Below are 13514 nucleotides of genomic sequence, written 5' to 3'. Positions count from 1 at the left end.
TAACCAGAGCACGCAGAGTAGTGGAATGTGCCTTTGGCATCCTAACTGCCAAATGGAGAGTGCTACTAACTGCCATTAAACTGCAGACTGAAACTGTCGATGATGTGGTCAAAGCGTGCGTTGTCCTGCATAATTTTGTTCTATCAAAAGAACAAGTTTCCCTGGAGGATAATGTTTCAGAAAGCACCTTACGGGATTACCAAAACCCCACTTTTCGCAGTCCAGTTGCAGTCTGCAGAATGCGGGACAGTTTTGCAGACTACTTCATGTCTCCTGCAGGATCAGTTGACTGGCAGTATGAAATGGTGTAAAAAATTTATTTATTTTTATACTTGTAAAAATACCAATTTTTGTTTGCATACAAAATCTTTTTACTTTAATGCAGCATTGTATGTTTTGCAACGGTACCCTTTAAACACTGTTAATGTTACTATTGCCATAACCTTGGTGACTTAATAAATTAAAAGAAAAAAAAAAAGAAAGACAATAAAAATTTTTTTAAACCAAACAACTGTTTATTTATTGACTTTTACAGATTCTCATAGTTTTGGGTGGAGATAGTAGCGGAGGGGCTGACAGGCGGGCGGACCACGTCGAGAGTGGGGGACAGGACATCACGGGGAGGAACAGAAGTGGAATGGGTGGTGAAAACATGAGGTTGTGTAGAGACTTGAGGTGCAGATGTGGTGTGTGTGAGGTATGAAGGTGTTGCTGGGATTGATAACGGAGAAGTTAAAGGGGAAGAATGGAAGGGGGACGTTAAAAACTGGGAAAGACTAAGGGGGGAAGGAACAAATGACGAAGGAGTAGAATGGACGGGAGGAGGACGTACAGGAGGAGGACGGATGGGAGGATAGACGGTGGATTGAGAGGGGAAAGGTGTTGACACATGAAGGGTAGGTGGAGGGGCATGGGATATCGCCTGCGCTAGAGCAGTGTGGCAGCCTTGCATCACATGCATCTGCAGGTCAGGAGTTAGATTTTCCATGTGCCTGAGGACCGCCTGAAAAAAACAGTGCCTTGGTGACTGGTTTGCATCTGATTGCATCCTATCAAGACGACTGCTGAGTTCAAGTATGCTTTTGTTAAGCATATTGTACCCAGCAGACGTTTGCTCACTCAAAAGCTTGATGGCACTGTGAAAGGATGCATTCAGATGCAAAAAGTCAGGCGCATAGCTCCTTTCCTGACCTCTCTGGCGCTGCTGTCCTGACCACAAAGTTGGTCTAGAAGTTGCGGCAGTGGCAGAGGGGTGGGGTAAAGGGAACTCTAACTCATCACCTGCAGCTTCAAGTGACGAAGTCCGCCCTGCTGCTCCAGCGCTGGTGGATGAGGCTGAGGGATCAAACAAAAGGGTAGGTGCAGAAACAGAGGGGTCGACGTGGTCCCCGGTGGCGGACTCTCGAGGGATCGCTCCAGAGGGCTGCAACTCTGATGCAGGCTCCCGAGTGCTGCAGAAAGTGCTGTTAAAGAAGAAGAAAAAAAATATTAGTATCTTTATATTACAATTGCCCTTACTGCAAAAAAATTGAAGGTTACACATTTTTTCAGTTTGACTGAAAATATGTGGTGTTGAATATTTACCTTCTGCTCAGCAGCGTCGACCGTAGGAACGACAGGGCTCTGGCATGTTTGTATCTGCTCCTGCGTCCTCTAGATCCACTCGGGGCCTGCATCTCCTTATTAAACTCCCTCTTGAAGCGATCCCTGATTGACCGCCACCGCACGATAATCCTGTTACCTGGAAAGAGATAGCAAAAATTGGTTACTATACACCACATTAAATCATGCTAAAATAAGGTTATGAAGTGTGAATACTTACGCGCTAGATCCTGGGCCCCAGCATCGAGTTCCTCCCAGTTATCCATAACAGCACTGCACACTTCCTCCCATAGCCGTCGGGTGATTAACTGGTCAGCATGGCGGCGGTCCGACATGTTCCACAGCGGCTCCCTACTTTGTACTGCTTCGATGAGGGTGTTCACATCGATGCCCTCCTCTTCATCATCTTGTTCGGGAGCACGCTGTGAAGCCTACGAAAAATATAACAATAAAAAGGGAAAGATTACAACACATGAATTTTACATTTTACTACACAACAAAACAAAAAGGAACTTACCGTATTTTCTGGTGTATAAGACGACTGGGCGTATAAGACGACCCCCAACTTTTCCATATAAAATATGGAATTTGGGATATGCCCGCTGTATAAGACTGGGGTCATCTTATATGCCCAGTCATCTTATACAGCGTGTGGTTCCCAGGGTCTGAAGGAGAGGAGACTCTCCTTCAGGCCCTGGGATCCATATTCATGTTAAAAATAAAGAATAAAAATAAAAAATATGTATATACTCACCCTTCCGAGAAGCCTGGCTCTTACCGGTGTAAGCATCTGCCTCCGTTCCTAAGAAATGCAGCATGAAGGACCCTCGATGATGTCACGGTCAGGTGACTGGCCTGTGATTGGTCCGTGACCGCTCATGTGACCAGTCACCTGACCGTGACGTCATCGAAGGTCCTCCACGCTGCAATTCTTAGGAACGGAGGCAGACGCTTACACCGGTGAGAGCCAGGCTTCTCGGAAGGGTGAGTATGTACATATTTTTTATTTTTATTCTTTATTTTTAACATGAATATGGATCCCAGGGCCTGAAGGAGAGTCTCCTCTCCTTCAGACCCTGGGAACATCCAGGATCGCTCCCTGCACATGCCGTACCTGGCGTATAAGACGACCCCCGACTTTTGGGACAATTTTTAGGGGTTAAAAAGTCGTCTTATACGCCGGAAAATACGGTACTCTTCGGCGACCGCCGCGATTATCATTCCGACGACTATGGGAGGTGCTTTGAGGAACTCTATGTCGAGCCCCGGATTGTGAGGACTAATAAAAAAAATTAAAAAAAAAAAAATTAATAATGTTCTTAGATTGAGGCATATGTATTGTGTGTGCTGTCATGAATGTTTGTGTTGGGTGTAGTGCATTGTATGTGAGGATCGGTCTGTTCAAAACTTACACTATGCGCTCCCGCTCCTTGTCTTTCTCCACCCTGTCCGTCTCCTTCTGTAAGCCCCTCTGCTTCATATTCCTGTGAATACAGAACACATAAAGGGTTAAAAACAATGACCATAGTTGTATCACCAAAAAATTTTACAGAACAAAAAAAAAAAAATACAATACCTCAGTTTGCTGCTGATGTGCTGGGGGGCTCTCAGAAGAAGACATTATGGTCTTTGCGTACCTCTTGGTCCCAAGTATCTGTAAGTATACAGACAGTTCTAAGCTACTATACACAAGGATAGATGCAGCTGTAGGATTTAACAGTTACATCTTTTTTAAAAACTTTTACATTTCATCCCACACAAAATGAAATTTTTTTTCTAACCGTCATACTTTATATGGTAGATATGCTTGATGCACAAGCTGCCAAACCCTCTAGCCCTGTTTCCCCACCAAAAAAACCCCCCAAGAACCCTTTAACCCCTTCCCGACATGTGACGGTATAGTACGTCACATGTCGGGACCCCCGCTTTGATGTGCGCTCCGGCGGTGAGCGCACATCAAAGTCGCGACATGTCAGCTGTTTTTTACAGCTGACATGTGCGCGCAATAGCGGCGGGTGAAATCGCGATCACCCGCCGCTATTAACTAGTTAAATGCCGCTGTCAAACGCAGACAGCGGCATTTAACTACCGCATCCGGCCGTGCGGCCGGATATGAGCGCATCGCCGACCCCCGTCACATGATCGGGGGTCGGCGATGAGTCAGGAAGGTAACCATAGAGGTCCTTGAGACCTCTATGGTTACTGATTGCCGGTGGCTGTGAGCGCCCCCCTGTGGTCGGCGCTCACAGCACACCTGCATTTTAGCTACATAACAGCGATCTGATGATCGCTGTTATGTAGCAGAGCCGATCGGGCTGTGCCTGCTTCTAGCCTCCCATGGAGGCTATAGAAGCATGGCAAAAGTAAAAAAAAAAAGTTTTTAAAAATGTGAAAAAAATAAAAAAAATATAAAAGTTTAAATCACCCCCCTTTCGCCCCAATCAAAATAAATCAATAAAAAAAAACCCCAACCTACACATATTTGGTATCGCCGTGTTCAGAATCGCCCGATCTATCAATAAAAAAAAAGCATTAACCTGATCGCTAAATGGCGTAATGAGAAAAAAATTCGAAACGCCAGATTTACGTTTTTTTGGTCGCCACGACATTGCATTAAAATGCAATAACGGGCGATCAAAAGAACGTATCTACACCAAAATGCTATCATTAAAAACGCCAGCTCGGCACGCAAAAAATAAGCCCTCACCTGACCCCAGATCACGAAAAATGGAGACGCTACGAGTATCGGAAAATGGCGCAATTTTGTTTTGTTTTGTTTTTTGCAAAGTTTGGAATTTTTTTTCACCACTTAGGTGAAAAATAACCTAGTCATGTTAGGTGTCTATGAACTCGTAGTGACCTGGAGAATCATAATGGCAGGTCAGTTTTAGCATTTAGTGAACCTAGCAAAAAAGCCAAGCAAAAAACAAGTGTGGGATTGCACTTTTTTTGCAATTTCACTGCACTTGGAATTTTTTTCCCGTTTTCTAGTACACGACATGCTAAAACCAATGATGTCGTTCAAAAGTACAACTCGTCCCGCAAAAAATAAGCCCTCACACGGCCAAATTGACGGAAAAATAAAAAAGTTATGGCTCTGGGAAGGAGGGTAGCGAAAAACGAAAACGGAAAAACGGAAAAAGCTCCGGGGGTGAAGGGGTTAAAGCAACACCAAAACTGAAATTGATATGCGCAATGCGCATGTTGGTAAAAGCCACCTATCAAACCTTATCAAAAATGTTCCTCATTCGAACTTAAAATACCAATTCCAAAAATTGGTAATTATGATTACCCTACAGTTTGTATTTTCTAAAACCGGATAACATATTCTATACACAAGATTTGCATTACACATTTATATATATAACCTTTACTGCATGTTTACCCAATATTACATTTATCTTGCAATGAGACTACTGACAGTTTTGTGTAATTTTTATTACTATTTTTTAAAAAAAATTTTTTTTTTTTAATGGTACAGTAGGAGCTACACTGCTCTTTATTTGAAATACTATAACATTTGGGATAACAACAAAAATGCAGAACACATCACACATCATTTATACACACACACAAAACTCATTTTACACCACAGCTATAAAAAATAACAGCTAATAGTATGAAAAACATATAAACAGGGCAGGCAGGCGCACGCACACAAGCACGCACACAAGCATGCACGCACACAAGCACGCACACAAGCACGCACGCACACAAGCATGCAAGCACGCACGCACGCACACAAGCATGCAAGCACGCACGCACGCACGCACACAAGCACGCACGCACACAAGCATGCACGCACACAAGCACGCACACAAACACGCACGCACACAAGCACGCACGCACGCATGCATGCATGCTGGATGGCAGTACTCACATGGCTGTCTCAGGCAGGGTCTGGCTTGCAGGGCCTCTCTGGCTGGATGGCAGTGCCTGGCTGGCAAAGTCTTGCTGGCAGAGTGTCTCTGGCTTGCAGGGCCTCTCTGGCTGGATGGCAGTGCCTGGCTGGCAAAGTCTTGCTGGCAGAGTGTCTCTGGCTTGCAGGGCCTCTCTGGCTGGATGGCAGTGCCTGGCTGGCAAAGTCTTGCTGGCAGAGGTCTTGCTGGCTGGGTCTGGCTGGGTCTCTCGGGCATGGAAGGGTCTCTCTTGCTGGCTGGTACATTTGGGAATGACCTGTCCTCTTTATATAGTTTTTGGGTTGTCTGGGCAAAGTTGCAACTTTTTGGAGCATGCTCAATCAAAAAAAGCGGATTGAGGCGACGGATCCGCCAAAAAACGGATCGCGACGGATCCGTCGCCCATAGGCACCCATTAAAAAAAAAGGCGGACGCGACGGATCCGCCGCGTTCCGCCTTTTTGCCGGCGACAAAAAACGTTACAAAGTCCGTCAATGTCTAGACAACGTCCGCCAAATATCGACGGATCCGTCGCAAGGCGGATGGAACGGACGACCATCCGCCACAATCCGTCTCTAATGCAAGTCAATGGAAAAATAGCGGATCCGCCCCAAAAAAAAAACGGATCCGCCATTTTACGAAAATGGCGGTTTTTGACTGACGCCGAAAGACTGAAGTGTGAAAGAGGCCTAAAGTGCACCTCCAGTGTGCAATAAAAACTTCAAAGTGCTCTTACTTTCCTATGTACAATAACAATGTGAAGTCTTGCCCATTAAAGCTGAGCGGTTGCGCTCACATCCCCTGTTCACATGGGAGTTACTACTGTATTGTCTGCCATGGTACAGATACAGTAGAGTTGAAGCGAGGTCCCAGGGTTCTGCCTCCACAAGGCTATTAGGTACCATTACACGTTACTCCTGCACTTTCTGCTTATTCCAACACACTGCTGGAATGAGTGCTGAGGCTGCTGTAATCACAGACCTTATTAACTGGCAAAGAGTTTGCATCTCCCTGTTTCAGCTATATTCCTCTCTACATCTCTAATTTGGCTATACCGACAATAACTAGTTATCTAATAAACCAAAGTAAACAGTTTATTCTTATTTAGTAGAAAACAAAGTTTTAACGTGCAACGATAAACCTTGCGCTATATCTTACTAGATGGAGGCCCGACGCTATCGCATCGGGAGGGTGGTAATGTCACGATGGGGGCAGGCATGCGACGCTGTTGTTACCTAATTGCATCCTGTGATAATCTAATGACTTTTGCATCAGGGGACTCATGTGCTTGACGCCTACGCTTCTATGCATTGTTGCTCTTCAAGAGTCTCATTTGCCCTCTGTTGTCTTCGATGTTGTGCCTTTGCTGCTTTCCTTTCATTGTCATTGGCGTACTTTTTAGGAGGAGCCATGTTGGCGTTGATATTTGCTTTTTCAAGGGGTTTTCCCCACAAACGAAAGTTTATTTTAAAAATTGTCTGTGTCTGCCCGTGTACCGAACATACCACAGCTCCTGGGCAGGGGAGGAAGCAAAAGACAATACTGACATTACAGCAGGAGATCGCAGAGGATACATTTTGTGAGATAAAATATTGTTTAAAAACAGTCAGTGAAATATTTTACCTGACAAAAGAAATCCTCTGTGATCCCCTGCTGTAATGTCAGTATTATCTTTTCCTTCCTCCCCTGCCCAGGAGATGTGGTATGCTCCGTACACGGTCAGACACAGACAATTTTTAAAATTAACTTTCTTTCGTGGGAAAACCCCTTTAATGTGACCGGCTTCCTCTGCCTGTAGACACGTCGCGCATCTGCCGCCGGAATCAGCCAAATGATTCACAGTAAATCAGACCGCCGGCGGCGTGTTCGCGACGGTTTTCCACTGGTGGTACTGTGCAAGAGGCTGCGTATGGCGTATACAGTGTGTGTATGTTTGGTGCGTACGGCATATACAATGTGTCTTTGTGTGTGATGCGTACGGCGTATACAGTGTGTGTGTGTTGCGACGGTGTTCTGCTGGTGGTACCACGCAAGATGCTGGTACCACCAGCAGTTTCCATATTGAGACACCCATCACTTGGGTGTCCCAATATGGAGGTCGGTGAACTTCCACCGCTTGGAATTCTGGGATCCGGACACATCTGGATGGAACAGGATGTGAAGACATTACAAGGTAAGTATATATATATCTAGATGGAGGCCTGATGCTATCACATCGGGAGGGCGGTAATGTCACGATGGGGGCAGGCATGCGGCGCTGTTGTTACTGTGATAATCTAATGGCTTTTGCATCAGGGGACTCGTGCTTGACGCCTACACTTATATGGATTGTTTTTGTCCCAGCGATGCTGTTGCTCTTCAAGAGTCTCATTTGCCCGTTGTTGTCGACGTTGTGCCTTTGCTGCTTTCCTTTCATTGTCATTGGCGTACTTTTTAGGAGGAGCCATGTTGGCGTTTATATTGGCTTTTTAAAGGGGTTTTCCCACAAATAAAATTTCATTTCAAAAATTGTCTGTCTGACCGTGTACCGAACATACCACAGCTCCAGGGCAGGGGAGGAAGCAAAAGCCAATACTAATATTACAGCAGATCATCGCAGAGGATACATTTTGTGAGGTAAAATATTTTTTGAAAACAGTGAAATATTTTACCTCACAAAATTCATCCATTGTGATCCCCTGCTGTAATGTCAGTATTATTTTTTGCTTCCTCCTCTGCCCAGGAGATGTGGTATGCCCCGTACACGGTCAGACACAGTCAATTTTTAAAATTAACTTTTGTTCGTGGGAAAACCCCTTTAATGTGACCGGCTTCCTCTGCCTGTAGAGACGTTTTGCATCTACCACCAGGATCAGCCGAATGATTTACTGCACCTGCGTGTAATTCGCGCAGGCGCAGTAAATCAGACCGCCACCATCTTTGTGCAGACAGATAGCGGCGTTCACATTAAAACTGCGCATGCGCTCCTCCTGTACCAAGATGCAGCAGTCAGTGAATCATTCGGCTGATCCCGGCGGCGGAGTGTTCGTGATGGTGTTCCGCTAGTGGTACCGCGCAAGAGGCTGTGTGAGAGTGTGTGTGTGGTGCGACGGTGTTCCGCGCAATAGGTTGGTACCAGCAGCAGTTTCCATATTGAGACACCCATCATTTGGGTGTCCCAATATGGCTGTCTGTGAACTTCCTCCACTTTGAATTCTCGGATACGGTGACATCAGGACAGAACAGGACATGAAAACATTACAAGGTAATTATATAAGTAGATTAGGCTACTTTCACACTTGAGTTTGGAGCCGCTGCGGAGGGCTATGGACTTCCTCCGTGAAGCCCCGCCCCCCGCTCCGCCTATTTCTGCATGCGGCCGGCATGCGGCCTATGTACCTATATTTAACATTAGGTACGCAGGTCGTGCGGCTGTATGCAGATGCTGCCGCATGCGTCGTTTTGACGATGCGGAAAAAAAAAAATTTGCTACGAGCTGCGTCCTACGCTGGTCTCCGCATCTTCAAAACGACGCATGCGGCAGCATCTGCATACAGCGGCACGACCTGCATACCTAATGTTAAATATAGGTACACAGGCCGCATGCAGAAATAGGCGGAGCTAGCGGCGGGGGGCGGGGCTTCACGGAGGAAGTCCACAGCCCTCCGCAGCGGCTCCAAACGCAAGTGTGAAAGTAGCCTTAGATGAGAGAAATATTCATTTTTTTGCTAGTCTGCTCCTTTTCTCCTGGCATCCCCAGCACTTCTCCATCACTCGTGTGATAAGTTAATATAAGCATATAAAGTGCAAAGTATGGTGGACAAGGTAGTACACCAAGTCTGTGATGAGGCGGGAGGTGTATTTCTGAAACTTAACTGGCCAAGCAGCTAAACTGATCACTGGTTATACATGTTTTCTCTACCGGGCCAGAATTGAACAGCATTGAAGTGCTCAAAAACATAATTAAAGAATATAAAGGACAATGAATCTTTGCACTTATCCCAGTATTCACAAAGGCTATTACAGCCGGTCTATTTATAATTGGCATGTAGTCTGCTAATTCTCCCGCCTGCGTGTACGTGCGGCCCAAGATTCCCAGCCCCGCAGTGTGAGTAAATCAGAAGAGACTGGGGGGCGGAATTTCGGGCCACGCGTACACGCAGGCGCGAGAATGAAGACATCATGTGATGTCAGTGGAAGGGCAGCGCTAACTGCGCATGCTCGAGAAAAAAAAATTACAGCGCAAGCGCTGGGGACATAACGTAACGCTGAGGAGGCGGCGCCCAGAGGAAAGGAGGAAATGATTGATGGCTGGGAGGAAAGACATGCCCCCCTGACAAACTACAGGTATGGAGGGCAAATTATAAAAATGATTATTTCAGCGGTGGAAGGGACCCCAAATAAAAGAGCCACCTTGACAGAATGCAGCATTAGTGCTGCACGAGTTGGCTCTTTTAGTTACAAACACCTGGGGGGGTGACAGGTTCCCTTTAATACATGAAGAATGTTTTTAAAAGCATCCAAGGTAAACTCTGAGATCTCAACTAACTAAGAGGCATGTAGTTTGGGTAGTGTTAGACATCATGTGAGCAGGAAATGTATATATCTTCTTTTCTCACAGGGCTTATAAAACTATTGAAGAAGATGACATGAAGTTCCCACTTATTTATGGAGAAGGAAAAAAGGTTTGTGTATGAGCTTCTAACCCCACAGAAACCATAGCTATCCTATTAAACCTAATGAATAAACGATTGGAATTTGTTTTTAATAGAAAATGTGAGCTTCAAAAGCTTTATGAGATGAGATGACAAAAGAGACTCATAACATGAATTGACATACAGCAGCCTTTACGTTGTAAGGGACATATAGATGTTTTTTCTTACAAATTGGCAGGCAAGTACCAAAGTGCTCCTGAAATCTTGCTTTAAACATAGAAGTTAGGCTAGGGTCACATTGCGTTAGGGCAATCCGTTTAGCGCTAAGCCCTAGCGGATTGCGCTAATGCAATGTCTTTTTCGGGGTCGCGTTAAATGTCCCCGCTAGCGCAGATCCCCGATCTGCGAGAGCGGGGAACGGACCTCGGGCGCGCCGCGGACGCTGCGAGGCGCGCTACAAAAGACCGGCACATCGCTAGCGCGTGCCGAAAATGACATGCGCTAGCAATGCGCTTTAACATTGCGGGCAATGGGAGCGCTAACGGATGCGTTGCACGGCGTTAATTTCCCCGTGCAACGCTGTCCGTTAGCGCTCAGCCATAAACGCAATGTGACCCTAGCAATATGGTAGACAAGTGCCAGACTGTGGTAACACAGCTGCAGTTCAACCACAGGAGTCTAGACATATCTGCTGAAAGTTACATCTCTATAGGAAATGCATTTAGTTCTATAGAACCATATGGGAACTTGACCTTGAAGCTGCATTAGAGCCAGCAGCTTTGTGTTTACTTATTTGAAGAAACACTCCCTTCAAAGTTTTTATCCTCTTATTATTTTGCAATCATCATATTATATGGCACTGTACAGTTACTATTGCTGATTTAGCCTTTCTGCCCAACAAATTCTTCTCTTTTCTCTGCTCTGTTGAAACAGGAAGTCTCTATTCCTTGCATTTAGGATTCCCCTCTTCAACGCCTCACCCAGCTGCTCTGCTCCTCCCCCTGCCTTAGACTTTTGTAGTGAGTCATAACTTGTGCAAAGAAAATTGACTTCCTGTTTCTACATTGAGCTTAGAAGAATTCAGCTAGCCAGTTTTTAATCATGTGAAGTTGTAGATCTAATGGAAAAGAAAAGAATTAACTGGGTAGAAAAGCAAAATGAGCAACTGTAAGTACACAGTGCCATAATATGATGACCGCAATATATTATGCGGATAAAAATTTTGATGGGAGAGTTTCTTTAAAGGGACCCTGTCAGCAGGATTGTGCACAGTAACCTGCAGTGTCAGGTCAGCGCTGTTATACTGATTAAAATTATACCTTGGCTGATAAAATCCGTCTTGTGGTTGTTGTTTAATCTTTATTTTCAATTTTGAGTTAAAGATATGCTCATGCTTCAGGGCGGCCTGTGGGGGAATCTTCATGTGGTGCTCTGCTTAGGTGTTCATAATGCAGACTGCAGACAGGTCACTGATCCCCTATTTTAGATACGAAATATTATATATATTGGGAAAAACAAAATCACCTTCAGCAGGCAGGCGCCGGTGCCTGAGCTGCAGCATGTTCGCATGTAAAATGTGCATTTAATTATTTTATTTGCTGGTATAAACAAATTCATTTAAAAAATTCTGTCTCAAAATGGCGCCGCCTGCACAGTAGCATCTATCTGCGATCCGATAGATTCTACTGCTCAGGCGCCATCGGCACCATCTTGGTGGAGACATTTTTTTTTCTCTAGCAAGATGGCGCCACAGGCGCCTGCGCAGTAGCATCTATCGGATCGCCAATACATGCTACAGCACCAGCGCCATTTTGAGACAGAAATTGTTTTTCTTTTTGAGGAATTTATGCCAGCAAATAAAATAATAAAATCCACATTATACAATGCAATCATGCTCCAGCCCTGGCGCCTGCCTGCTGAAGGTGATTTTTTTTTTTCAATATATAGAATATTCATTATGTAAACTAGGAGGCAGGTCAGTGAGGGATCAGTGACCTGTAAGAAGCCATACAGATGAATAGCTAAGAAGAGCACCACATGAAGACCCCCCACACAGACCGCCCCAAAGCACCAGAATCTTGTTAACTGAGAATAAAGATTAAACAACAACCACAAGACAGATTTCATCAACCAAGGTATCATTTTAATCAGTATAATGGGGCCACCTGACACTGGGTGTAGGTTACTGTGCACTATCCTGCTGACAGGTTCCCTTTAAGGAGAAACTGTCACCAGGTTGTTGCTACGCTTCCGAGAGCAGCCTGATGTAGGGGCAGAGACTCAGATTCTAGCTTACTGCGCGCTCCTTGCTGCAGTTTTGATAAAATATCTGTTTTGTCTTCCAGGTCTCTGGATCCGGAGCAGTGTATAACCCCGCCCATAGCACTGATTTGCAGCCTTCTATGTACACCATGCATAAGAGGAAGCTGCCAATCATTGGTGGGGGCGGGATTATACAGAGCTCATGAGTATGGAGGATTACCCTAGCCCTCTAGTGATAATCTGCTGCTGATAAAATAGTGATTTTTATCAAAACTGAAGCAAGCAGCCATGTAAGTGATACATCGCTGGAATCAGGGTCACTCTCTGTACATTATGCTGCCCTCAGAATAGGTGGCAAAAACCTGATGACAGATTCCCTTTAACTAGGGTGACAAGAGTACACTTGTAATGACTTCAATCATACTGATGAGGTATAAATTAATGGTTCAAGATTATAGAAGAGTCTTGGGATTATACCAATGCAGGGTCTGTGACAATACTTTCAATATTTTGTTAGAAAAGACAAACAATACTCTAGAAAAATAAAATATATGAATACAGTATAAAATATGAATACAATATAATGCACAGATACAAGCTTAGCATGAACATTTATGGGGGGCTTTGTGAGACATTCCTGACAGAAGTGCCGACCTTCAAACATATTTCACTGAGGCATAATGGTTGGCACAAACTAACATAGGAGAGCTCACACTGGAATATTACACAGTAGGGCTAACCATACTTGTGTGTTTTATTGTTGTCCCACCAGGCTAGAGTTATGGCCACTATTGGGGTGACTCGAGGATTTGGAGACCACGATCTTAAAGTGTATAACTCAAATATCTACATCAAGCCATTCTTATCTTGTATCCCTGGGGTATGTATGCTATCTAAGTATTTATACATTTATATGCTGACTCGGACTCTCACACCATTGCCACATACTCTTGCAGGACATTTCACTGAGATCACAGGCCACTCAGGACAATATCGTTTTGTTGTCTGTGTATCCATTTCCTTGGTACCATGTTTTAAACCAAAATGAGTTTTTACATATTCTGTTATACTCTGTGCCTCGAAGCTTATGATCAGAGAAAAGATGATTGATAATGCA

General features: G+C 44.8%; 1 protein-coding gene across 1 annotated transcript in view; it reads left to right on the top strand.

Moving 5' to 3' along the window:
- The window catches only part of PPM1J (protein phosphatase, Mg2+/Mn2+ dependent 1J), a 93374-nt gene that overhangs the window by 68279 nt on the left and 11581 nt on the right, over positions 1-13514 (top strand). The window contains exons 7-8 of the mRNA XM_077294917.1: positions 10102-10165; positions 13170-13277. Coding sequence (XP_077151032.1) covers positions 10102-10165; positions 13170-13277 — 172 coding nt within the window. The remainder of the gene's footprint in view (positions 1-10101; positions 10166-13169; positions 13278-13514) is intronic.

Source organism: Ranitomeya variabilis, chromosome 3 (assembly GCF_051348905.1).
Source record: "Ranitomeya variabilis isolate aRanVar5 chromosome 3, aRanVar5.hap1, whole genome shotgun sequence".
NCBI classification, from domain to species: domain Eukaryota; kingdom Metazoa; phylum Chordata; class Amphibia; order Anura; family Dendrobatidae; genus Ranitomeya; species Ranitomeya variabilis.
The sequence above is the reverse complement of the archived record's forward strand: the minus strand, read 5'-3'. Positions and strand labels throughout refer to the sequence as shown.